This window comes from Vitis riparia, chromosome 11, assembly GCF_004353265.1.
Source record: "Vitis riparia cultivar Riparia Gloire de Montpellier isolate 1030 chromosome 11, EGFV_Vit.rip_1.0, whole genome shotgun sequence".
Classification (NCBI taxonomy): domain Eukaryota; kingdom Viridiplantae; phylum Streptophyta; class Magnoliopsida; order Vitales; family Vitaceae; genus Vitis; species Vitis riparia.
In genome coordinates this window covers 5,563,782-5,591,222 of record NC_048441.1, presented here as the reverse complement: position 1 = coordinate 5,591,222, position 27,441 = coordinate 5,563,782, and the positions used below count along the sequence as shown (strand labels likewise).

The 27,441-nt window shown below is 40.9% G+C and overlaps 2 protein-coding genes across 2 annotated transcripts; one reads left to right on the top strand and one right to left on the bottom strand.

The window, feature by feature from the left end:
* Positions 1-4,434: 4,434 nt before the first annotated feature.
* On the bottom strand, positions 4,435-4,938 carry LOC117924714 (RING-H2 finger protein ATL56). The gene has a single exon (XM_034843436.1). The coding sequence runs from the start codon at positions 4,936-4,938 to the stop codon at positions 4,435-4,437; it is 504 nt and encodes a 167-aa protein (XP_034699327.1).
* A 1,867-nt stretch (positions 4,939-6,805) lies between these two features.
* On the top strand, positions 6,806-7,732 carry LOC117924713. Its single transcript, XM_034843435.1, has one exon. It carries the CDS (start codon positions 6,806-6,808, stop codon positions 7,730-7,732), a length of 927 nt encoding a protein of 308 aa, XP_034699326.1.
* The last annotated feature ends 19,709 nt before the right edge of the window (positions 7,733-27,441 follow it).

Sequence of the window (27,441 nt, the reverse complement as noted above, 5' to 3'; positions counted from 1 at the left end):
TATTCTCTGAAACCGGCTGAGCATCCGTTGAACCAAACCAGAGCACGACAAGTGGGGCAAGCTGGCACTTTCATCAGCCAATTGCTGATGCAATTGGAAGATGTAATCAGAGTCTGGCAAGCTTCGGCACAACGACTGATGGCTGAGGATATTGTCTCAGTAATTGCTCCAAGTGGTTGAATTTTTAGATCTAGAAAGAGAAGCTACCTAGAGGCAAATTGCTCTTCCAATCTGAAACTCCCGAACAAAATAGATGACTATAAAGACTCGGCAGAACTTCCCACAAGCTATATATTCAGCTAGACACAGCCTTCTGCTCGAGGATCTTATTCAAGACGTAACACCAAAATTTCACCAATTTTTTGTTCACCAGTGTCATTTGGGGTTTGAAACTTTGTTTTTTTTTTTTTTTGTCATCTAGCTAACATTATAATTTCTGGTCCGAACAAGCTTAAAGGTTACTTAAATAAGCCAGTAAGAATGTTACACCGGATATAGAAATAAGCCCATTCACAATCTGGACACGGCGATTCTAAGGAGCAAAAAAAGGGGAAAAGGCCAATATAACATAAAAATAAAATAATACTTGGTGAAACTTTAACAATAACCTTAATGTGGAACAACTTGGCATCATATCCGGATTCCCGGGAAGATGGCCACCCATCCAAGGGATCTCAAGCATACCATCCTTGGAATAACGCATATGTAAAACAAACTAGACCTGTTTTTGTTTTTTTGATAGGTAAAAACAATTGTATTGAAAATTAAAAAATACACGCCGCATACAAAGCAACCAATAAGCAAAAAGGCATGAATACACAAAAACTAGCAACCGCCCCCTGCGAAGAACCTAAGCAATCCACAAAATCTAGCATCGACATAGACCATCCCCAATGTACAATCTACCTCAATCCCAAAAAACATACAAAAAGGATCTCATGAGAGCATTATCCCATGAGGACACTCATAAATCAACAGGACGCCACCTTTACTGCAGTATATTTGGGCCTAATCCACCCAGCCATGACACTAGGGAAACCAATTTATTTATAGCTACTCCTAGACACAGGATGCACATCTCTGCTCCTGGATTATGATTCTTTGGAGCTCCAAGGCTTAGGTCATATGCCTTAGCCTTGTATCATAATGTGCGTTGTTAGAACTGACAGCTTTGAGAGAGTCATGCCTAAGCGCCCTTGGAGCAAGTTGCCTTAGGACATGCCTCTTACATATACTTCCACCCCTACCTGTAACATTCTGGCGCTGCAAGGCTCCGTTAGCATGCATCAGCTCCAGGAACCAAGATTTGTGCTACTAGGGCTGCCTAACCTGAAAGCATCATCATACAGTGTGCTCCCCTACAATTGTGCAGTTAGATCATTCACTTGTATAGGAGCAAGGCTGTTGTGCTCAGACGTGAATCCCTTGTACTTCATGCATCCTTATCGTGACATAAGACTTTAGGCATATGCTTTGATTCCTCAGAGTGCCTTCTACACTTTAAAAGTGGTGGTTGTAGTTCTTGTTATTGTTAATTTGCAGCAGAATGCAATTCAGGCTGCCTGGGAAAGCAAGTTGCTTCCAGTGAGTGGCCTGCTCACCTCTGGTGCACAGTGCTCCAGAGATTTTAGGAGTACAACTCAGAGCTCCAAGCAAAAATACAAGCTGTCAAAGTTGGCTTACTCCAAGAGCCTCATGTTTGACTTCACCTGGTACTATCATGATTTTACTATTATAATGTGGGTATTTTATGTGGCTAAAGCTGCCTAGCCCAGAAAGTAACTGACTTTCATGATATGCACCCTTCCCTTACTTTTATGTACCCTAGTACTTGATTCTTCCAACAGATCCAATGCAACGTCAGGGGCTGGTGTTCTGGTATCATGGGTGTATGAGTTTAGAATTTATAGGCAGCTCCATCCCCATAACCTAATGCTAGCTTCTTGAACATGTGCTACTACACCACTGCCTGGACTAAAGTTAGGCTTAGTTAAGGATCTTGGTTTAGTGGCTAAAGCAAGGATTGAGGGGAGTGCTATATTAAGAGATTGATCCCTCGGATTGTTTTGCTTTCACTTTTCAGCATTTTTTTTATGTTAGGAAGAAATCAACTGGGTGGTTACTTTTGAGAGGATAGAAATCCTCCTCCTCTATGAATAGGTCCATTCTGTCAAAGGGGAGAGGACTCAAGAGCTTTGCAGCTAAAGGCTGAAGGAAATCCAAAGTTAGCTTTGCCATAATTAGTCAACCTAAATTTGTTGCACATGAGCATTGAGTTAATGTGATTTACAACCCTTGCCTAGGCTAAACCCACTCAACCAGCTTACAGTCATGGGTCGCTAATGCAAGCTTGTCCCAAGACAGCCGATATTCTTTACACTAAATGAGCTGAGGTGACAGCAAAGGGTATTACAAATTATGCTCAGCTCCTGTTTGGGATGGGCCTCTTCTAGGCGGGCTGAAATCAGCCTGCCTAGGTCAGTTCAATCTAGGTCTCAAGCAAAATGACAAGCCAGATAATTACTTCTTCTGATTGGGTAGTCAGACCTCCTGAGTTCACAGATATTAGGATTTGCATGATTTGAGAAATTGAATAGAATTATATTTAAACATTACTTCGGACAGGATTCTGCTAGCTCCTTCTCCTTATTGTACTTCCCAACCTTCAAGTATTCACTTCCCTTATTATGGTCAATTTCACTTTTTTTGCTGTCTTTTTATTTTCAAGTAAATGACCCAATCAATTAATAAACATTTACTCAGAATCAGTCAAAGTTCACAACTGCATCAAAGACATAGATGCATTGTAAATCATAGTACACCATATTACTTTTTACTACACATATTCTACTGGCTAACCTAAAGGCACAGAACAAATTATATAAAAATATCAATCCTGTCAATTACGTAAAAGTTAAGTAGACAACACTAATTATGTTGTTTCTGAGGCCAAATGCTCCTTGGATAATTTTTTGAAGAGATTTTGTATCAGCTCCACAACTTCAGAACTCACTAATCACTATGTTTTAAGAACTTATTAAACTTCCCAAAATGCCAAAGGCCACGGACAAAAAAACAGAAAATATTTGGTTGGGAGCTATCCCTAACTAGTTGGGGTGAATAAAAGTTTGGATCAATTCTTGAAACTCCTTTAAAAGAAAATGGGACCTTATACTCTTAACAGATTAATTTGCCTATAGCAGAAGCACTAACAGGTTCACTAATTGATCCATATCAAAGGTTTTAATAAGGGTTAAACCTTGACAACCTATCAACCTTTCTTTGCTCCCCAGGGCTTTCAAAGTGAGTGAAGGAACAGAAAATTTCCCAGCCACATCAAAAGAAGTTCTTACAAAAGGTTGGTTTTACTAATAAATGGTACAGACAACAAGATCACGCCCATTTGAACAGTATGAACAAGGTTAAGGGAGGAATCCAAGTCATAACCAACTCAAGCCTGAATAGTTTCCATGAGAAGAAAAAACCACAAGTTCCTTGAAGCAGGATTTAAGAGCAAACCACACCTCATCGTCCCTACAGAAGAAAGTAAGCTCTGAGGAGATATTGGAGTTTTGAATGATGACATGTGGGTATCGACATAAGCTCTGACAAGATAACAGTGGACATATCACAATTCCTAATGAACCGAAGCTCTTCAACTGCTCAAACATCAATTTATATGAGTGGTAGCAGCCAACTTCCCACTCATCGAAGCCAAATTCTTTGTATGATAAAGGAGTAACCAGACTCTGTTCAATGCCAGAAGCAGAGCCTTGTTTACCTTTTAGATATTTTGGTCCATTTTCAAGTGGTCAGAGGGGAATTTCTTTAGGTATTTTGCAATTTCTTGCTTTACAAGTTCCTACTGACTGTATGCAATTACTCATATTATAGGGAATATAGAATATGAAGCAAAGGAAATCTCTGTTTTTAGGCGGAGGAAGATGGGGGTAAATCCATGGTATTATCCTTTCTCACGAACCTCCCAGCTTAATTTCTGTATTTTCTCATGCTTCATTCTATCTCCAACTCAATTTCAGAAAACCCCATTAAATTTTGGTTGTAGCTCTGTTGGTACTAAAAGCAGTGTCAAATTGGACATAGACAGTTTTGGGGGCTGCCTAGGAATACAAAATCATGGAGTTAGATAATTTATGTGGCCAATTGATAATTGAATGAAAACCGCCCTGGTTGAGCTTGAATTATCAACAACTATAGAAAGTCCACCAAATATATGAAGAAAAGAAAAGGGCATGTTATTCTACAGTAGTATCATTATTATTTCATAACCTCAACCAGTAGGCCAAAAACAACTCCAAGAAAAAACAAAGCTAAGCGAAGGATTTGTCATCCCAAAACTACAAATTTACAAAATTCAGACCTCAAAGTTTCGGAAGCTTACACATCCATCGCCATCCTCACTTAGGGGTTTCCCTACCATTCCTTCAGCCCCCTGTTCTCCAAACCGGCTGAGCCGCTGTTGAACCGAACCGGAGCACGACAAGTGGGGCAAGCCAGCACTTTTATCAGCCATTTATCGACGCAATTGGAATGGAAGATGTGATCACAGTCTGGAAGGCTTCGGCACCACTCCCCTTCCCTCAACGCCTCCAAACACACCACGCATTCTCTCGCTGTTTCTGCTTCCACGCGATCGAACCGGAATCGGGGAAGCTTCTGTAGGTCTTCCGCAGAGTAGCCGGAATTTGGAAGGCAAGTGCTGCGGCGGCGTCGGTGATGGAAGACGCCGCCGGCGAAACAGATGTGGAGGAGGAGTATGGCGGCTACGCCGACAAAGAGGAAGAAAAGGGAGATGACAGCGGTCATGATGATGGCTTGGAGGAAGAAGAAGGAGAGGAGCTTAGGGTTTGGTTTGGAAGGAGGTGGCCCGGCAGTGGCAGCGGAGTCGGCATGGTGGCGGTGGACGTGGTTCGGCATCTGGATTTGGAGGTGTTCGGCGTGGAGGAACAAGGGATGGTTTTTAATTTTATTTTATTTTTATATTTAAAGGCGGTTACGAGGAAGCAAAATTGTTTACTGGAACCACCGATTTGACCGCTTTTCTATATCACGCCTGTCATACCCCCACGTCATCCTTCATAATCCATTCTTTTTAAATTTTATTTTTATTTTCTGTATATTATTTTTTTTTTAATGGGAAAACCAAAAAAAGGAAAGAAAGATAACGAGACAAGGTATGTTGCGATGAAAGGCCTTTTAGAATAGCTTTTTCATATTTACTTTAATCGGCGTTAATAAAAGTTATAAATTTGCAATTTTGAAGTAATTTTATTGTCTTTAAAGTCGAAAGTGTAGGGAACCCCAGACGTCCACGTGACACGCTAGCTCTATCCGGGTCCCCCCAGAGGGGCACACGACACTTTCACATATTCTACCCGGACGACGCTCTCCCTTATTCGGATGCGTTGCTCGGTTCATTGGCCGTAAAACGCAAGTCATGCTGAGTCACCTCAGACATCCTGTCACAACCCGCATTCCGTCGTCTGCAGAGCGAAAGGACAGAAATGATGACAAATCACCTCCCACGATTTCTGATAGCCGCCTGTAGAATGATGATGATTTTGCCATCACCTCAGGGACATCATGACAAGCCAAAAAGTCTTCCCACCATTAAAGGGTGGCAGAACTTCTGACACTATAAAAGGGCCCTCACGCAAAAAGAAAGGTAAGCTATCTAACTCAGTAAAAGGGTAGCAGATTAATCCTCTGAGCTATGGTTAACAAAACCATTGGAGGGTGTGTTAGGACACCCTGTCCAGACATCTTTTGCAGGATTGATTGAGCTAGAAATCATCCTTGGTTGAAAGCGCGCGTCCATTTGGCGGCCGCGAGGCTCCCTGGGATGCGAGGCATCAACATTGGCGCCATTTGTGGGAATCTTTGCTCAATCAACGACGAAGATGTCCACACCTTCCAGGAGCCGCTCGTCGGCTAGAGGAGACGAAGGCTACTTCGAATGGCGTGAAGCCATGGAAAGGCGACAGTTGGAGAGCGAGCGACAAATGCAGGCCTTCCTCCAGGAAACAACAAGGCTGAGAGAAGAAAACGCTATGTTATGTATCCAGGCTTCGTCCTCGAGGCCTTTTCGCGGCCTGATCCAGAATCGATATATCCCGGGACTGCGGGGGTCATCCCTGAGGCACGCAATAATTGATCTCAAGAACGGCCCACGCCTATGCACCAAGCTCCCCAAGAGGAAAGTTTAGATTCTACCCGTCTCTCGTCAAAGAGACAACGTGATAAAAGACCCCAGTTGTCGGACGCGATGCGCGCAAGGCTAGGCCCACAGGAGCTTGGAAAGACAAGGCCGCCAGTGGCCACAACCTGGGAAACGTACCCTGACCCCCTGGTTGCACCCATTGTACAGAACAACCTCCTGCATCAAGCGATATGACAAGCCGGAAGGAACTCTTCAAACGAACCACCCACTGGCTCCATTAGCAAAAGGCTGGATGACATGCTCTCCACGCCTTTTTGCTCCCATATTATTCATTACGACCCCCCAAGGGGATTCCTCGTGCCAAAATTTTCTGCGTATGATGGGTCTAGCGACCCCTTCAACTACATCATGCACTATCGATAGCTCATGACTCTCGACATAGGAAATGACGCGTTGCTATGCAAGGTATTCCCCGCCAGCCTACAAGGTTAGACCCTCTCATGGTTTCACTGACTACCCCCGAACTCTGTTGATAACTTTAGAGACCTATCGGAAGCTTTTGTGGGGCAATACCTGTGCTCCGCTCGGCATAAACAAAACATCAGCACCCTGCAAAACATAAAAATGCAGGAAAACGAGTCTTTAAGAGAATTCATGAAACAGTTTGGTCAGGCTGTGATACAAGTAGAGGCTTATAGCATGGATGTTGTCCTTCATATCTTCAAACGAAGCGTATGCCCAGGCACTCCATTCTTTGAATCACTCGCTAAGAAGCCTCCCACGACAATGGATGATTTGTTCTGGCGCACAAGCAAATACTCATTGCTGGAAGATGATGTGAGTGCGGCCACCCAACAAATTTTGGTTGCCGGACAGACATCCAGAAGCGACGCGGAAAGAAGTTCCAAACTTCCAGACCGACCAAGGTCGTTTGGTCGAAGGCAGGAAGAGCAAAGTTGCCCAGAACTACCACCACTCACGCCCCTTTCCATATCATATGAGAAGCTCCTCCCTATGATCCAAGACCTGTCCGACTTCAGGTGGCCCGAACCCCTCAGAACAGACCCAGCCAAAAGAGATCATAGCAAGAAGTGTGCCTACCATAAGGAGCATGGTCACACTATGGAGCGGTGCAGGAGTCTCCATTATTTAGTGGAAAGGCTCATAAAAGCGGGACATTTGGAGCAATACCTCCGCTCAGATGCCAGAGTTAGAGACGCTCCCCGAAATAGCGACTCCGGGACCCCAGTCGCCCCCAAAGCCATCATCAACTATATTGACGGAGGATCGCTGGATGAGGAGTACAACTCCAAACGAAAGAGGCAGAAGTTGTTGCGGGCGGCATCAGTATGCGAATGCGTCAATACCATCAGGCCCGGAGTAACTGACGGAAGCGCCCAACCAATAGATGGGATAATCATTTTCCCTCCAGTAGATCCCACACGAATATTACAACCGCACCATGACGCCCTCATCCTATCCCTGGGAATGGGAGACTTTGATGTAAGACGAATCCTAATCGACCCAGGCAGTTCGACTGATCTTTTGTAGACATCAGTAGTTAATCAAATGGGTCTCGAGCTATCCGACTTAGAAAATCCAGGATGGATCTTGTCGGGATTTAATGGCGCAGCAACCACCTCCCTTGGAGACATTGTGCTGCCAGTCCAAGTAGGCCCAGTCACTCTTAACGTACAGTTTTCAGTGGTAGAAGATTTGCCCCCCTTCAACGTCATCTTAAGACACACGTGGGTGAACTATATGAAAGTCATCCCTTCCACGTACCATCAGATGGTAAGCTTTCTCACTGAAGAGGGACAAATCAATCTATACGGCAGCCAGTTGGCCGCCCGCCAGTGCTATCAGATAGCGCGAGAGGTTGGGACTAGCAAGGGTGACGAGCCCCTCCCTGAACCCACCAGCGCACCTAACCAATAGCAATTACTGAATCCGACGGACAAAGATCACCCGGCAGCGGATCCCTTGCGGACAATCCAAATTTCGGAAGAAAGTACTCACCTCACACATGTCAGTTCCCTCTTGACACCCGAAGAGGCACAGGACATCCAAGACACCCTCCGACAAAGCCACGACATCTTTGCATGGGCACATTCTGACATGAAGGGAATCCACCCTTCAATTGCCTCTCATAGGCTTAACGTCTTGCCATCACCAAGACCTGTTCGACAGAGGGTTAGGCGTTTTCACCCAGATAGGCAAAAAATTATCTGGGATGAGATTGACAAATTGTTGGAAGCCGAATTTATTAGAGAAGAGGAGTATCTGGACTGGTTAGCAAATGTAGTAATGGTCCCCAAAAAGGAAGGAAAATGGCGGGTGTGTGTCGATTACACCAACCTTAACAATGCGTGCCCAAAAGACAGTTTCCCTTTGCTGCGGATAGACCAGATTGTAGACTCCATCGTCGGACAAGGAATGCTCTCCTTCTTGGACGCCTTCTCCGAATACCACCAAATCCCCATGGCCCTGACCAACGAGGAAAATACAGCCTTTATAACACCGCATGGGCTTTATTGTTATAAAGTCATGCCATTCGGACTCAAAAATGTTGGTGCCACCTATCAAAGACTGATGACGAAAATCTTCAAACCTCTAGTTGGCCGCACAGTGGAGGTGTACATTGATGATATCGGGTTAAGAGCAAAACCCGAGGTGAACATGCCCTTCACTTGCAAGAAGTCTTCCACATCCTAAGGAAGTACGACATGAAGCTAAACCCGTCCAAATACGCTTTTGGCGTAAGTACTGGGAAATTCCTGGGATTCATGGTCAGCCAAAGAGGGATAGAGGTCAGCCCTAATCAAGTTAAGGCAGTCATGTAAAAACACCACCCCTAGGAGCAAAAAGGAATTACAACGCCTCACAAGCAAGCTTGTCGCACTAGGACGCTTCATAGCCCGATTCACTGATGAATTGAGACTCTTCTTCTTGGCGATACGAAAAGCCGGTACAACTAGATGGACGGACAGCTGCCAAAGCGCTTTTGAGAAAATCAAACACTACCTCACGCAACCACCATTCTAAGCAGCCCCCTCTTTGGAGAAAAATTGTATACGTATCTGGCTGTGTCAGAGTGGGTAATTAGCGCTGTTCTATTTCGCTGCCCCACGCATAGGGAGCAGAAACCTATTTATTATGTTAACAGGGCATTGGCTGATGTGGAAACAAGGTACTCAAAGATGGAGCAAACAACCTTAGCGCTTCGAAGTGCTGCCCAGAAACTTCGCACTTACTTCCAAGCCCACTCGGTGGTCGTACTTACCGGCCCACCCGGTGGTCGTACTTATCGGCCCACCCGGTGGTCATACTTACCGGCCCACCCGATGGTCGAACTTACCGACCAACCCCTTCACAACATCCTGCACAAGTCGGACCTGACCGGAAGAATGCTTCAATGGGCCATAGAGTTGAGCGAGTATGGAATTGAATACCAATCGAGATTGTCCATGAAAGGGCAGGTAATGGCTGACTTTGTGGTAGAATACTCCCAAAAACCTGCTCAACACAAAGAACCATGCGAAGAAGAGTGGTGGACCTTGTGGGTTAATGGCAATGTTTTCAGAACCGGACCGGTGATCGAACCGGAAAAGTTACCGGTTCACGGTTCACTGGTCGGACCGGCGGTCGAACCGCTATTGAACCGGTGACGTCATAAATATATAATTTATATATTATTAAAATTAAAAATAATTGTAAAAATTTTAAAATATATATGAATAAATTAAACATCAATAATATTATTTTATATCTTTGATATTATCAAATTAAATCATATTAATATTTTAAATTTTATTAAATGAAATATGTATAATATTTAAATGTGAATATATAAAAAAATGAAAATTTAAACTAATTTCATAATTTTTAAAAATATTATATTATTTTTATTTAATATTTTAAAAAAATTTAAAATCTAATATATATTGTTTTGTTTGACATATTTGTTAATAAAACGCATGTAGCCGAGTGGTGCCTTAGGTGGACTATGGTAAAAGATTGGTCCAAGGCTCAAATCCTCTCGGTGGAGTTTTGTTATGTTTTTTTTCATTGATATTTAGCAATCCCACATCGGAAAGTGAGAAGAACAAGGAGTCAAATGATTCCTATAAAAGCCATCCTCAGCATTGGCTTGACATGGTTTTGTGGGCTAAAAAAAAAGCCTACAGCAATTGGAGTGGGCATGTGGGCCGTGTCATAAGACAGGCCCAACATGGAATCCTTCCTTTCATGCTTACAATGAGAGGGTAATTTGTTATTTTGTTTTTTTTTTTTTTAAATTAAAATTATTTGAATCGACCGGTTCCCTTGGAACCGGCCGGTTCGTCCGGTTCACCGGTTGAACCGCCGGTTCGAGTGGTTCAACCCCGGTTCGATCTCCATCAGGTCCAAATGACCGGATCGGACCGGAATGGTGACCGGATCGGACCGGAATGGTGACCGGTCGACGGTTGGACCGGTCGGACCGGCCGGTCCGGTCCGGTTTTTAAAACATTGGTTAATGGAGCCTCTCGGTCATCAGGATCCAGAGTGGGGCTTCTACTGCAATCCCCAACGGGAGAACAACTGGAGCAAGCTATCTGGCTGGGATTCCCCGCGTCGAACAATGAAGCAGAGTACGAAGCCATCCTATTCGGATTAGACCTCACCCTGACACTATTTGTCTCCAAGCTCCGGATCTACAACAATTCCCAACTCGTGGTAAGACACGTCCAGGAGGAATACAAAGCCAAGGACAAACGCATGGCGCGCTATCTAACCAAAGTAAGGCACACCCTACAGCGGTTCGGTGAATGGACAATTGAAAAAATTCCACGAACTGATAACGTACGTGCCGACGCCCTGGCAGGGATAACCGCTTCCCTGCCCATCAAAGAAGCCATATTATTGCCTATACACGTGCAAACTGATCCTTCCATCACAGAAGCATCCACTTGCAATACTATTGAGGAGAGCCAAGGAGACGACCAGGAGTGGACGGAAGTCATAACAAGGTACCTCCAGACAGGATCTTTACCCGATGAGCCCAAGTAGACACATAAGATCCGGGTACAAGCTGTCTGTTTCACCATGATCGGGGAGCACCTTTACAAGCGATCATTCACAGGCCCCTACTTTAGGTGCCTAAACCGCTCGGAAGCCCTATACGTATTAGTTGAGTTACATGAGGGTGTTTGCGGCAATAACTCAGGAGGTCGATCTCTGGCCCATCGGGCCCACTCGCAAGGATATTATTGGCCCACGATGAAGAAAGACGCGGCGGCTTATGTCAAGAAGTGTGACAAATGCCAGAGGCATGCCCCCATTCCACATGTGCCGTCTGAGACATTGAAGCCAATCTTTAGCCCTTGGCCTTTCAAGTAATGGGGGATGGACATAGTAGGACCTCTACCAGCCGCAGCTGCCCAGAAGAAATTCTTGCTCGTCGCCACAGATTACTTCAGTAAATGGGTAGAAGCTGAAGCATATGCCAGCATCAAGGAAAAAGACGTCACCAAATTCGTGTGGAAGAACATCATTTGCTGCTTTGGAATCCCTCAAACCATTATAGCTGATAACGGCCCGCAGTTTGACAGCATCACTTTCCAGAATTTCTGCTTGGAACTCAACATTCAGAATTTGTACTCCACACCATGTTGTCCTCAAAGCAATAGACAAGTAGAGGCAACAAACAAAACCCTGGTAATTGCCTTAAAGAAGAGGCTCAAGCAAGCCAAAGGGAAGTGGGTAGAGGAGCTACCCGGCGTCCTATGGGCCTATCGAACCACACCCGGGTGGCCAACAGGAAACACTCCCTTCGCCCTCGCATATGGTATGGATGCAGTCATCCCTACAGAAATAGACCTACCCACTATCCGGACTGAGGCAGGATGGCGGGGTGATGCAAATATGGAACTAGGAAGGAATCTGGACTGGGTGGACAAGGTGAGAGAGAGCGCATCCATTCGGATGGCCGACTACCAACAAAGAGCGACCGCTCACTATAACCGCAAGGTGCGACCCAAGATCTTCAAAATTGGAACGCTGGTCCTCAGAAAGGTTTTCGAAAACACCGCTGAAAGGGGAGTCGGGAAATTCCAAGCAAATTGGGAAGACCCTTTCATTGTATCTAAGACAAGTGAAAGCGGAGCCTATCATCTACAGAAGCTAGACGGAACCCCGTTGCTTCGTCCATGGAATGTATCCAATCTTAGGCAATATTATCAATGAAAAGAAACAAGGGGTAAACAAAAACAGGAGAAATGTAATGTATTTATAAATGAGTGAAAAAGTGTCTTTACAAGAGTAGCTGCCCCATATGCAGCAAAATAAAGAAGAAAATTATAAAGTCTGCACATAAAGAAGTTTCAGCAAGATGGACCCCTAAGTGTTGCATCCTCCTCATCAGAAGGAAGAGAAGGAATATCATGTATGATTCCATTTTTCTTCATACAGTAGCAGTAGCCGAAGAAATACATCTCGTCTGCCTGCCGCTGGTATTCCTCCTCCATCTCCTTCTTCTGAGCAGCGAACCCAGCCTCCATCTCCTCATTTTGAGCCGTCAGACTCGCCCGCAGATCCTCTGACTCCTTCTTCTGAGCGACGAGGCTAGCCCGGAGTTCATCCACTTCTTTCTTTAGTTGAAGATTCTCCTGCCCCGCTTCATTGACTTGACCCTCCGAGGCTTCCTTTTCCTTCTTCAGTGTGTCTGCCTCCGCCTTTTCAGCCCGGGTCAGTTGCTCCGTCCCATCCGCCATGGCTTTCCGAGTAGCAGCCAATTCGACCTCCACCTTCTCCATTCGGGAACGCAGTTCCTCAATGCCGCCCGAATATTGGGAGATAAAGGCACGCATGGCCTCCGCCACTTCCAGCCGCTTGAAAAGCTGCTCACGTGTGCACATCATATAGCGGATGCCGGCTACAACCTGGGCAAAGCAACAACAAAACAAAAGATAATGTTATGCGAAGAAATAGCAATTGCTAAAGAAGAAGAGAAAAACAGCAAAGAAGTAATTACCACTTCTGCAGTCTCAGGGATCGTTCATTCCTGCAGGTGTTGAATGCAAGACACGACGGACTTAGGAGTACTAAAAGGAAGCTGCGCCTTGACAAAGGCAGGAGGGTCACCACCCATGTTCAAGGAGACATGTTTGGTCAGCGAGAAGAAGTTAGACATCCTCGTGGAAGGCGCCTCCGCATCCGTGAAGCATGACACCCCCTTCAACATCTCCATCAGTTCCTCCCAGCTTGGAGGAACCGCGGCATCAGGACTGCTCTTCTCGTCTGGAGTCTCCTCATCGATCGACGCATCCGGAACCCTCTCTGACCCACGGGTCTCCACTGCAGCTGGGGCATCACCAAAAGCAGTTATATCTGATTGAGCAGCAGCTGTTGAGCTAGGCCCTAGAGCGTTAGCCTGAACTGTGGCTGTCGTGCCAGATGCTTCAGCCTCCGTCTGGGCCACGGCAGCTGCGCTAGGACTAGTCTCGTCCAGGCGGGTCGAAGATGACAACGGAACCTCTGAAGCCGCATCCTCCCCACCTCGCTCCGGGCAGACTTTCTTAGCTGATGGAGGCCCAAGATTGATGAGATCATACAACCGTTTGAGGTGTCTTCGCAAAAGCCCGACCCTGAGGTCGTTCATGTCTCTTACTTCCTTCGGCTCGTGCACGACCCTCAGGCCAACAAAGTCCGTCTGAGGTTGGGGGGAGTTGGGCCCTGGGCGGAAAGTCTCAAGATGTGGGGAACCGGAGGTGTCCTCAGGCTCCGGAACAGTGTAGTCCGGCCGGCTGGGTCCGGACTTGTAGGACAAAGACCTTCGGGCAGGAGTTCGAGACACTATTCGGAGAGCCTGCGCAATGGTCTTCTTCATCTTCTTCTTCTCCTTAGTGGCTGGAGGATGGCCTGCCGGGGAAGAATCGCGCACCTTCTCACCAGGCGCTTCCTCAAGGTCCCCTCCTGCCTCTTCTCCTCTCGCTGGTCAAGGCGCTCTTGGCGCGCCTTCGCATCAGCCTCACGAGCCCTTTCGTAGAAGGGCAAGTCCTTCAGGACAAAATGCTCCCTGGGCACTACAAATTTGGGCAATCGCCCGGGAAGAATGTTGATAACGTACGACTGAGTCTCTCGGACAACTGCCAACAGATTCCACGCAGTGAGCAACATCTGATAGTGCCTCTCAACAGCAGTAATCTCGAACAACTTGTTCAAGCAATCGAAAGAGGCTTTTTCCACCCACTCGACCAGGCGACCCCTCTTGGATGTACCTGCATTGCCCACAACCAAAGAAGTTAGCCATCTGATAACACGAAATTATAAAGTACAAGAAACCAACGTCGGACAAACTCGAAAAGCTACCCTACCCGGGAGCGCCAACGAACGATTTGGGGTAAACTCCCTTTCTGGCTGCTCTGATAGTCCGGCCCAAAGACCCCTGACCAATACATGTCCCTTGGCTCCCCCCTTGTTCGAGTCTGGAAGATTAGTCACCAATTGGAGGGACGGGATATGGGCAAACAGGCTGAAGAGGTCAGTCTTCCCCTTCTTGATGGTGTAAATGAAAAGGACCTCCAGCAACGAAAGATCTAAGTTGAACAACATGTTCAGAATGCTGCACCCCATCAGCACCCGGACTATGTTGGGATGGATATAAGCCAGAGGGATCTGAGTGAAGTGAAGAAACTCTTTGAAGAGAGACGAGAGAGGAAACCGGAGCCCCGCATTGAATTGCTCCTTAGAGAAATAGATAGCGTTGTCCGTAGATTTCTCGGTGGATACAGCCTCCCCGTCCATAAGCTAAACGGAAACCTTATTCGGAATGCAGAAACGTTCACAAAACTACCTCATGTTCAGCTTGTCAACAGGCTTCTCCATGTACACCAGCCCGGATGCGTTCTTCCCGCTGGGCCCAACTGCACTGGACGAAGCTACATCCTTTTTCGCAGGCATGTTAAAGCGTGGGGCTAGACGAAACTTGCATGGCGAAATGCCAGCAGTAAAAAAGAGAGACCCGACCCCACAGCCCTAAGAGCAAAAAGGCCCAGAAGGCCTAAAACAGCCAACACCCCAAGCTTAACCCCTAACTCTACCCCAAAGGAGGATCAGTCACCCGGAAAGGCAACAGGGGGGCAACAGGAACCCCAATGGGCCAAAAAAAAAAAGCAAAACCCCCCAAAAAACCCTAAACACCAACATTAACCCTCAATCGCAAGCAACTTACCCAACAAGCAAGGGAAAATAAAAAAGAAGAAACCCAAGAGGAGGAGATAGAAATGTAGAACGTACCTGGCGTAAACTTGCAAACGAAAACGAAGACCGCGATAATAGTCGCCCTTACGACGGGAATGCCGCTAGCAAAAGCCCTAAAAGGCCACCCTCACTCACATGCGCAAATAAGCAGAGAGGCGAAAGGAAAACAAGAACAAGAGGAATGCAGAAGGGAAAAAATGTAGTCACGGGGGCTAGATTCACTATTTAAAGGGAGACAACTCCTCGGTATTCCAAACGCCCAGCCGCGTTGCTATCGAAACGACATGCCGCTTGGGAATTCCCAAGAGCGGCGGCTTGCCATAAATGCTCTTCCTTCTTTTAGCCTCCACAGCACCACGTGGCACACTAAATCCGAAAAGCAACAAAAGCTTCAAAAGTATCATTTTTAACTCGCCCATTCTGCCCGGGCAAAATCGCCAGGTTAAAAGGGGGGCATTGTAGGGAACCCCCCCAAACGTCCACGTGGCACGCCAGCTCTATCCGGGTCCCCCCAGGGGGGCACACAACACTCTCACATATTCTACCCGGACGACGCTCTCCCTTATTCGGATGTGTTGCCCGGATCATTGGCCGTAAAACGCAAGCCATGTTGAGTCACCTCAGACAGCCTGTCACAGCTCGCATTCCGCCGCTGCAGAGCGAAAGGACAGGAATGATGGCAAGTTACCTCCCACGATTTCTGATAGTCGCCTGCAGAATGATGATGATTCTGCCATCACCTCAGGGACATCATGACAAGCCAAAAAGTCTTCCCACCATTAAAGAGTGGCAGAACTTTTGACACTATAAAAGGGCCCTCACGCAAAGAGAAAGGTAAGCTATCTAACTATGAAAAGGGTAGGAGATTAATCCTCTGAGCTATGACTAACAAAACCATCGAAGGGTGTATCCAGACACCCTGTCCGGACATCTTTTGCAGGATTGACTGAGCCAGAAATCATCATTGGTTGAAAGCGTGCGTCCATTTGGCGGCCGCGAGGCTCCCTGGGACACGAGGCATCAACAGAAAGTATTTATAATTTTGAAAATTTTAATTTACTTTTTATTTTAATTTAGAAAATAAAATTAAAAAATTTAGCTTTGAATGATAATATTTTTTTTTTTAAAAAAATCTCCCAAACATCCTAAAAAATTTGTCATTTCCTAAACAAAATTTATATTAGTTGTAGTTTTAATATTTATTCTTCAGAAATTCTGACCTTTTATATTGTAATTAATTTATCAAATTTAGTAAGCCCAAATTTTTCAGTGTGTATGCTACGTGAATATGATAAAAGTAAAGGCATGACTGAAAGGCGTTTCGATAACCAAGAGAGAGTGGGGCTTTTTTTTTCTTTTCTCAAAGAGACGACCATAGTTTTGTCGGCTTGGACTTTAGATGGATAAGGAGTTGGTGTCCAGATGCATGATGAATGGAAACTTGTTCATCAAAGCCCAAGCTTTTGCCAACCCTCCAACTGAACTCATAATTATGCCTTTTAGTTTATGGATTAAAAGCTAGTTTTTACTAATTTGGTTTCTAAGCTAAAAAATAAATTATGTAGTTAAATAGCCAAGTTCCTTTTTTAGTATTGGTGAAATGATGCTTATTAAGTAGGGATAATAATGGGTCCTTAGGACAAGTCATCCCCATTTTTTATTGGTCTTAAATATTAAATAAATATTTTCTATATTTAAATTTGTGTTTGCAAAAATTTTAAGTACATTAAAAATAAATATAATTATAAATAAATAAATATTATAAAATTTTGTAAGAAATAGCTTTTTTATTTTATGAGTTAAAAAAAAAATTAATCTTTTTATAATTATTTATACTACTTATAAAAATACAAGATCTTTATCAATTTTTTTTCCAAAAATATCCTTAAGCTTTATGAAAATCTACCCCCAAATCCATTAATTAATATTAATTTAATGTTGTACAATCTTAACAGTTTATGTTTTATGATTAAATTTCTTTAATGTTATATAACCTTAAATTTGTTTTACATTATTTTAGATTTTATGATTAAAGTTCTATGTATTTTGATTTATATCCATTTATGTTTTATGATTTATCATGTGATGGTGTAGACCCCCTCAGATGGAAGACAGGTTTTTTGTTTTTTTTTTTGTTTTTATTATTTATTATTATTTTCTTTCTTTCTTTCCCCGCTTCTTCATCAACTCGGGAATGGGCTGCATGGGGCGGCGAGATGGGACTAATAGGGGACTGGCCACTTGAAAGGGGGACAACAGAGCAAAAGGTGGCAGGCAGGCTGTGGCAGAGAGATGTTTTCTTTCGTTGGCTTGGGGAGCAAGCTAGGGGGGATTTTGAGGGGACTAGAGAAAAAAAGGTAGCTAGAAGGAATAAGAGAAAAAAACGGAGGAGAAGCGGATCAGAGAACAGGAAAATGAGGGGAGCATCTCGACGTTTCGAGTGGAAAAAAAAAAAAAGTGTTTGAAGACGAGCATATCTTAAACGGGGAAGAGACTTTTAGGTATTGACTTTTCTATTCTATTCATCCTCCTTATTATATCATTCTTCATGTATTTATCAAGTGGTTTTTTGGCTCTCATTTGTTATTTGGGTATATTATTGCTTTGTTTTCTTTATCATCTTCTCTGGGCATTCACTTCAAAGATAATCCGGGTACGGTTCGAGTTATGCCACCGACCATGGAGCCCATTTATTTCGGCATGAAATGGTTCCCATATGTTGAGTCTTTTGTTTGTTTGTTTATCATTTTGAAAGTGTTCCGTTTGAGGTCGTTCATATCTGTTTTGATACCTCAATCCTTGTCTTCGTTTTTGGTCTGCCTTTTCAAGTTACAACAACTAGTTAGTTTTATTGTCTACCTGCCCAACCATGCTGAGCTTTCACCACTCCTAGATACATGCAAGCCATGAAACCGGCAAGAAGTTGGAATTATTACCTTCAATTATCTGGAGCCTTTCCATTCTCTCAGCCAAGATTCTTTCCACTCAACACACTGTTAAGTGTTTTAATGAGCTCAATCTTAGTTTCAATATCTGGTGTCTGGTCAATATACTGCATAGTTTGCTGGACCATTGCGGTTACAGCCTGTTTAAGCTGACCACATCGTTTCAATAAAAGAACAATCTGGTCGTTGAGGGTCTTCCATGCTCTGGCCTTGAAGCATGGTTGGAGGATATTAGTGACAACTTTTTTTTTTGGTTCCGGAGACGTCTCCGATGAGTCTAATATGCCTCTCTACATTCAACAATGCTTCTGTTTCCGCATCAAAATCATGTTGAGCCTCCATTTTTTATTCAGAGAGAGGACATTAGAAATCGAGTAGATTTGCTGTTGAATGAATGATAAAGATGAAACCATAAGAGAGAGAAAGTTTAGAGAGTGAAGACCTCCATTAAGCTCGCCTGGGACTAGAAGTCTGGACTGCTGGCGTTGTGACCCACCTTGACTCCCCGCGTGCATGGCGCATCGACTCAATCATCTCCGTGGTTGGTCTCCTCACCACTGTCGGCGGCGGCGACAACAGCTATGAGGACGATCCTCTCGCCATGGAGGGTTGCGACGTCGAGTCCTAGTCCACGCCGGCCACTTTCCAAGGCGCATGCAGTGGCCAACATTGCCTCATTTCCTAACTCTTAGCACTAAGAGTTTTATTTTCCTTGTTTATTTTATTTTATTCATTCTCCTTTCCTTTGTTTTATGTTCTCAAATGACCCTTATAAAATCCCCTAAAATTTCAAAGTCCCAGATTTACTGATCTATTCATTTGTTCTCAAATATATATATATATATATTTCCGAAGTAACCTTTTCAAATTTAATTCTAAATTCAGTTCGCATAACTCCAATTCTTGATATTCAATTTTCCCGAACTCCAATATTGTTTATTTATTTGTTTATTTATTTATCTATTCATTCGCTTATTATTATTTTTCAAGTTTTAATCCTTCAAAATTCAATTTTCGAAATAATTTTCTAAGGTTTTAATTTTAAATGTAATTTTCCAATATTCAAATTCTTAAATTCAATGTTTCAAAATTTCTAATTTCCAAAATTCCTATCTTCGTAATAATTTATCCAATCATTATTATTTTTATTATTCTAGTCATTTATTTATTCACTCCTTCATTTATTTAAAATCCCATATCTAAATAACTCTTCAAATTTTCAATCTAAAAATTCCACTATTCACGTTCATTCGTTTAAACATTATTTTTGTTATTATTATTATTATTCCATATTTATTTATTTATTTCTTTTAAAAATTCAAATCATTAAGGTTCAATTCTTCAAAAATCTAACTTCTGAATTTAATTTTCGATCTCAAAAATTTCATTATTCACATTCATTCGTTTAAATATTATTTTCATTATTATTATTTCATTTATTTATTTATTTCTTTTAAAAATTCCAATCATTAAAATTCAATTCTTCAAAAATTTGACTTCCGAATTTAATTTTCGATCTTAAAAATTCCACTATTCACGTTCATGCGTTTAAACATTATTTTTGTTATTATTATTATTATTCCATATTTATTTATTTATTTCTTTTAAAAATTCCAATCATTAAAGTTCAATTCTTAAAAAATTTGACTTCCGAATTTAATTTTCAATATAAAAAATTCCACTATTCACGTTCATTCGTTTAAACATTATTTTGGTTATTATTATTATTATTCCATATTTATTTATTTATTTCTTTTAAAAATTCAAATCATTAAGGTTCAATTCTTCAAAAATCTGACTTTCGAATTTAATTTTCAATTTAAAAAATTCCACTATTCACATTCATTCGTTTAAATATTATTTTCATTATTATTTTATTTATTTATTTATTTCTTTTAAAAATCCCAATCATTAAAGTTCAATTCTTCAAAAATCTAACTTCCGAATTTAATTTTCAATCTAAAAAAAAATTCTATTATTCACGTTCATTCGTTTAAACATTATTTTTGTTATTATTATTATTATTATTCCATATTTATTTATTTATTTCTTTTAAAAATTCAAATCATTAAGGTTCAATTTTTCAAAAATCTGACTTCCAAATTTAATTTTCGATCTAAAAAATTCCACTATTCACGTCATTCGTTTAAATATTATTTTCATTATTATTATTATTATTATTATTATTATTATTATTCCAAGTTTATTTATTTTAAAAATTCAAATCATTAAAGTTCAATTCTTCAAAAAATCTGACTTTCGAATATAATTTTCAGTCTAAAAAATTCCACTATTCACATTCATTCGTTTAAATATTATTTTCATTATTATTATTATTATTATTATTCCATTCATTTATTTTACAAATTCCAATATGTGGACCCCGCATTTCGACTCATGCGTTTCCTACTCGATGGCGAGCTCGATTTTTGTTTTAAAAAAAATGATTTCATTGATTAAGAAAAATGACTTGGAGTCGCCACTTATTTTTGTTTTATTTTAAAGGGGTAAACGAAATAAGAAAGAAAATCCTAAGTGTGACTCCTTATATTAGAAAAGGTGATCTATGAAAAATCGAATCGGACTCGGGGGTCAGGTTACTTATCAGGAAGGTACGGTAAAGACCGTAACACCCCTCTAAGTCCCTAAAGTCGGGTCTTTACTAATAAAATGAAGTTGTTGTGGCAATTGATGTGGAAATCAATGAATACTTAGGGTGATCATGCACGTGAGGGAATCAAAACAATCAATAAAGAATCGACCGAAGTGAGAACAAGGCATACCTTGACATTAATCTATCAATGCGCTATCAAGAAAGGGGGTTTGTACACAATTAAAAGAATAGTCTCATGCATGTCATAGAGCAGGATGAATCAATCATGTGTGATAATCAAATCAACCAATCAATCAATCATAAAACCACTTATGTAGGGCTCCCACCACAACCCATTTATTTTGCATGAGTCAATGTTACAGATTCCATTATTCCGGAATTATGAAAAATTCATTCATGCTTGTTAAAATCAAGAGGAGCAGAAGATTGTTTGAAAACCAGAGTGGAATTAAAACTATTTGAGAGAAAATCGGATTTTTGAAATTTATTTGAAAGATTGGAGTCTCGAAGATTACTTAAAAATTGGAGTTTTAGAGTTTATTTGAAGATCAAACTTTTAGAAATTAAATTTGAACGAGATTGGAATTTTGAAAATGATTTGAGAGCTCGGGATTTTAAATGAGTGGATAAGTGGATGAGTGAATAAGTAAATGAATGGAATAATAACGATGGTGAAATAATAAAGACCAGGTAAATAATTGCGAGAGATGGAATTTTTAGAGATTGGAGATTAAACTTATAGATTGAAAATTTAAGAAATTATTTAGAGATGAGATCTTTGGTATATGAATAATTGAATAAATAAATGGATGGGATAACATTAGTAACGAAAATAATCATTAAACAGCGGTATATGAACGGTGGAGTTTTTGAGATTGGAAATTAAATTTGGAAGTCGGGTTCTAAAGAATTAAACTTTAATGATTGGAATAAATAAATATGGAATAATAATGCTAATTAACGAAAATAATATTTAAACGAATAAAAAATGAGTAGTGAAATTTTTGAGATTGAAAATTAAATTAGGACATTGGATTTTTGAAGAATTGAACTTTAAATAAATAAATAAATATAGGATAATAATTCTAATTAAGGAAAATAACATTTAGACGAATAGTGGAATTTTTAGGATTGAAAATTAAATTAGGACATTGGATTTTTGAAGGATTAGACTTTAAATAAATAAATAAATATGAGATAATAATTCTAATTAACGAAAATAATGTTTAAACGAATAAAAGTGAATAGTTAAATTTTTGGGATTGAAAATTAAATTACGACATCGGATTTTTTTTTTTGAAGAATTGAATTTTAATGATCGGAATTTTTAAAAGAATTAAATCAATAAATACGGAATAATGATAATGATAACAAGAATAATATCTAAATGAATGAAAGTAAATAGTCGAATATTTGAAATTGGAAAATAAATTAGGAAGTTAAATTTTGGAAGAATTGAATTTTTAATGATTAGAATTTTTAAAAGAATTAAATGAATAAACACAGAATAATGATAATGATAATAAGAATAATATCTAAACGGATGAAAGTAAATAATTGAATATTTGAAATAGGAAAATAAATTAGGAAGTCAAATTTTTGAAGAATTGAATTTTAATGATTAGAATTTTTAAAAGAATTAAATGAATAAACACGGAATAAGGATAATGATAGCAAGAATAATATCTAAATGGATGAAAGTAAATAGTCGAATATTTGAAATTGACAAATAAATTAGGAAATCAGATTTTCGATAAATGCCTTTGAGATACATAAGTTTTGGAGATGGGATTTAAAATTTTGGAATGTAGAAAATTCATTGAGACCAACATGAATTAATTATATATAAAATTTTTCATATATGATGATTAGACATAACTAAAGAAAGGGAGACGAAATATAAATTGTTTTAAGTTTAAAAAAAAACGACATTCCATCCTAATGATTTATCTTTTACTTGTGTTTAAGTTGAGTTAACATAATAGGTAAAAATAAAATAAGATAAAGTAATAAAAGTGAATGAATAAATTAATTAATTATGGACATTAGAGGTTTTAAAAAAATTATTTAGGATTAGGGCAGCCCAATGGGCTAACTCAATGTGGACATGGGCCACCTTAATAAGGGAGATTGGCATGAGGCCCTTCATCAATGCAAATGGGCTTGGGCTCCAACCTAGGCCCATATCCATCGTCATGGACAGGTCCAAGGCTCCATCACCCTCACAGCCCACCTAAACTCACCCACGATCTCTTCATTCAAATTTGCCGGAAACGACAACAGAACTTTGACGACTTGGCCACTGGCGTGGCAGGCGTAGGCGTGGATGGACTTCTTGATGGCACCGCTTCTATGGCGACTTTGACCAAAAACAGGTCGTCTGCCAACAACCGCTCTCCAAAACCGCTGAACTGTAGCAGCCCCTGGAACACCATCGACTTCTTGTTGTTTTTATCATCATGGCCGCCGCCGCTACCTGCATCGTCATCTCCGCCATGAACTTTATGTTGCCACACCATGCTTTCCAAACACGAAGTCTTTAACGCGACGGAAGAACCCAAGCTTAGCCCCTAGACAACTTACAAAGACCTCCTTGCTTTCTTACTTAAATTTTCCCCATTTAAAAATAAAAATAAAAAGTAAGTGGCAACTCCAAACAAAACCGTTCTTCACTGGGACGAAGTTTTCAAAACTTGAAAACTAGCTTTCCCTTTCACCTTTAAAATAGCGAGTCGTGCCGGTAGGTGGATCGGGTGAGGGTCCATAGAAGGTCTTCCTTTTTCATGGCACGATTGCCTTTTTGGTGGATGATTCCCATGCCGAGCTGGTGTATGTCCTGTTGATTGGTGCTCAATGAACTGGTGTACCTTGATTTCGGTCCTTAGACGGGAGTAATAAAAAAAATTTATAACCTATTTCACCATGTACTAGGATAGCCTCAGCTAGCATAGCATAGTGGCTCTAAGATCGTTCATTGGGATGGGTTTTCACTTCACAATTGAAATTAGTTAAAGAGTTGAATTGGTGTTTTTTATTTTTAGGGTTAGCTTTAAAAGAAAACATAATCTTTGGTTGAAAAAGGGTTGGTTTTAAGCTAACCAAAAATAGTAACTGATTTGAATTACAAAGAAAAGTGCTTCTTGGAGTTTTTGGATCACTAGGCTTAGGTTCTTATTACAAAAATTGAGTTTTGGTCACTTTAATATTTTTCTCGCATTGGGGATTTAACATATAGTTATTTCTCAAATCGGTGTGGTATAGATGCTTCCCTTTTATGGATTCAAACACTAAATCCCTCTCACTGATTCATCTTGCAATGGCTCGTGCCTTTCACCTAGCATTTGCCACTCAAGGTGATCCTTAACCTTGGATTACCTGTTAAAAGCTCGCAAGAGATAACTAATGGATGTCTCCTTAGAGTCCAAAAGCTTACCAAGTGTTGGCTATTCTAGAAAATCCTACCTTTAAACTACCTCCCAAAGGCTCGTAAGAGATAAACTAGTGTATCCTAATGGACGGAGACCACTTCCCTTACCAAGTGTTGGCCTAGGTGATTTTAAGGAGTTTTAAGTTAACTAAAAAGATAAAAACCATTAACAGGTCACACTTTCTCTTCATTAAAAACTGAAACAACAAAACTTCCAATTTTTGCATTCAGAACCTTACCCAATTTTCTTCACTCCAAGAAACAAAAAAAAACCTAGCCACTCATCCTCTGGGAAAACATCCTTAGAGTTTGTTTGGCTATAAATAAAAATAACGAGAAAACAAAATTGTGAAGGAAAAATAGAGCAAGTGCTTTGTAGATATATTTCTTTCTATGATCCTCCTCTCGTCGGATTACATATATATTTTTCTTTACATTGGTTCAGAGATGTATATAGAAGATATTTTCTAAGAAATATCCGGATAATATCTTTAGTTGATTACAAGGAGAAAATAGAAATTTACACAAAATATCTTGAGAAAAAATCTAACTGAGTTGGTTGCAAATATATGAGATTACATAGGTGGATTTCGCAAGTTGAATTGTCCATTTCGCAAGAAAAGGTTGATTTCGCAACTTGGTTCGCAGCTTGGAGATGATTTCACAACTTGATTCACAGCTACGAAAATATAATTTGAACTTGCAAAGTGGCACACGTGTGCCTGCAGGTGGTCTTGCAGCTACGAAATTTTCGCAAGCTAATTTCGTAACTGCGAAATTTTCGCTTAGCTTGGTGCAGTTGTCTTCAAATGGCCATAACTTCTTCATTTCAACTTCGATTTGCACACCGTTTGAAGCGTTGGACTCCTGATTTCCCAAGCTTCGAAAAAATATATAGTATGTATTAAATGGAGTCTAGGAAGTGCTCAAAATGTGTCCTATAGATGCTATCATCTTGGATTTCTTCATGTTAGATTCCTCTCTCTGTTTTTCCTCCTTGCATTCTTGATTTGCTTTTGGATCTTTGGACATCCAGCTACTTGATTGATGATATTGCTGCTCTTACCATCGACACGCACGTCCTTATTCTCAACCCATTTCACAAGCATGAGTCAAGAACACACACCAACGCGACATCATTTCCAAAGATGTTCTCATAAATTTTGAAAGAAAGAAAGTGCCTCTAAGGAACAGCTGAAGAGAGCCTCCTGAGAGAGAATTCAATAGGAATAGAGGTGGGGGATGAGAGGAATAGGTACCCTTGCTGACGTCGGAGCAACTTAGAAAGACCTACTGGGAGTTCTTGTTCTTGGGATTGTGGCGGAGACGGAGATAGCTGGGGAAGAGAAGTGATGGTGTAAGGTCCAGTAAAGGTGGTAGCATGCATGGATTAAGAAAATGAGTATGGATGAGAGAGAGGTTTAGAGAAAGAAGTGGGCGTAGGTGTGTAGTTAGATGGAGAGTGAGGGGTGAGTGATTTGGTGGCAAAATTGAGGTGCGGCAGGTACGAAAGATGATGGACACTAGTGGTTTTGGATAGGATTATGGGTAGTGTAGGAAATGGGTGAGAGAAGTTTTGATGGGTGTGAAGGGAATGGATATGAAGATAAGAGGCATGGTGGTGACATAGGTGATAGAGGGTACGTGTGCATGGGACCTTATGGAAGGTGGGTATGGAGGTAGGAATCATGGGTTTGCATGGGCATGGTGGTGATGGGTGATTCGTTCCCAATTGGTGTCTCAGCTGATTCATGTCCTCTCAATGGTCCCTGACAGTGGTGCCATTTGATTCGTGTCCAACTGGTGTCCCTTGATTGTGGTCCTTAGAAGGGAGTAATCAACAAAATTTATAACCTATTACACCATGTACTAGGATAGCCTTAGCTAGCATAGCATAGTGACTCTAGGGTCGTTCATTGGGATGGGTTTTCACTTCACAATTGATATTAATCCAAAGATGAATTGGTGCCTTTTCATTTCAAGGTTAGCTTTAAAAGAAAACAAAATCTTTGGTGGAAAAGGTTGGTTTTAAGCTAACAAAAAATAGTAACTAATTTTAATTACAAAGAAAAGTGTTTCTTGGAGTTTAGATTACTAGGCTCAGGTTCCTCATACAAAAAGGAGAGTTCCAGTCACTTGTTTCTTTTCCTCGCATTAGAGAATTAACATATAGTTAATTCTCTAACCGGTGTGGTACAGATGCTTCCCTTTAATGGGTTCAAACACTAAATCCCTCTCACTGATGCAACTTGCAATGGCTCGTGCCTCTCACCTAGCATTTGCCATTCAAGGTGATCTTTAACCTTGGATTTCCCTTCTCAAGCTCGCAAGAGATAACTAATGGATGTCTCCTTAGAGTCTAAAAGCTTACCAAGTGTTGGCTATTCTAGAAAATCCTACCTTCAAACCACCTCTCAAAAGCTCGCAAGAGATAAACTAGTGCATCTCCATGGACGGAGATCACTGGCCTTACCAAGTGTTGGCTCAAGTAACTTGAAGGCGTTTTAAGTTAACTAAAAAGATAAAAACCATTAACGGATTACACTTTCTCTTCATTAAAAACTAAAACAACAAAACTTCCAATTTATGCATGAAGAAGCTTACCCGACTTTCTTCACTCCAAGAGACAAAGAGCCTAGCTTCTCATCTTCTGAGGAAAAATCCTCAGAGTTTGATTGACTAGTAAGAAAACTAACGAGAAAACAAAAATATGAAGAAGAAACAGAGCAAGTGCTCTGTTCGTCGATTCCAGATATCGGATTACATGATATGTATATCGTCCCTTTTGTAAAGGAAATTACAAACTATATATAAGAGGTTATTCACCCCTTGTTCTTACTTAAAGACTAATGAATCCTATGATAGGTGGATTACAAGAAGATTTTGGGGATTTAGACATCAAATATCTAAAGCAAAATATCTCAAAATGTTGGTCGGAAATATTAGGAAGCTTCAGGAGAACACCGCGACACTGTGCAAAATCCGGGTAATACGAAATGTTGGCCGCAGATGCTCTCCGGATGAGCGCTAT

Excerpts from the sequence above, each read along its gene's own strand:
- LOC117924713 (XM_034843435.1), top strand. The coding sequence starts at position 6,806 with ATGCAGGAAAACGAGTCTTTAAGAGAATTCATGAAACAGTTTGGTCAG.
- LOC117924714 (XM_034843436.1), bottom strand. The coding sequence starts at position 4,938 with ATGCCGAACCACGTCCACCGCCACCATGCCGACTCCGCTGCCACTGCC.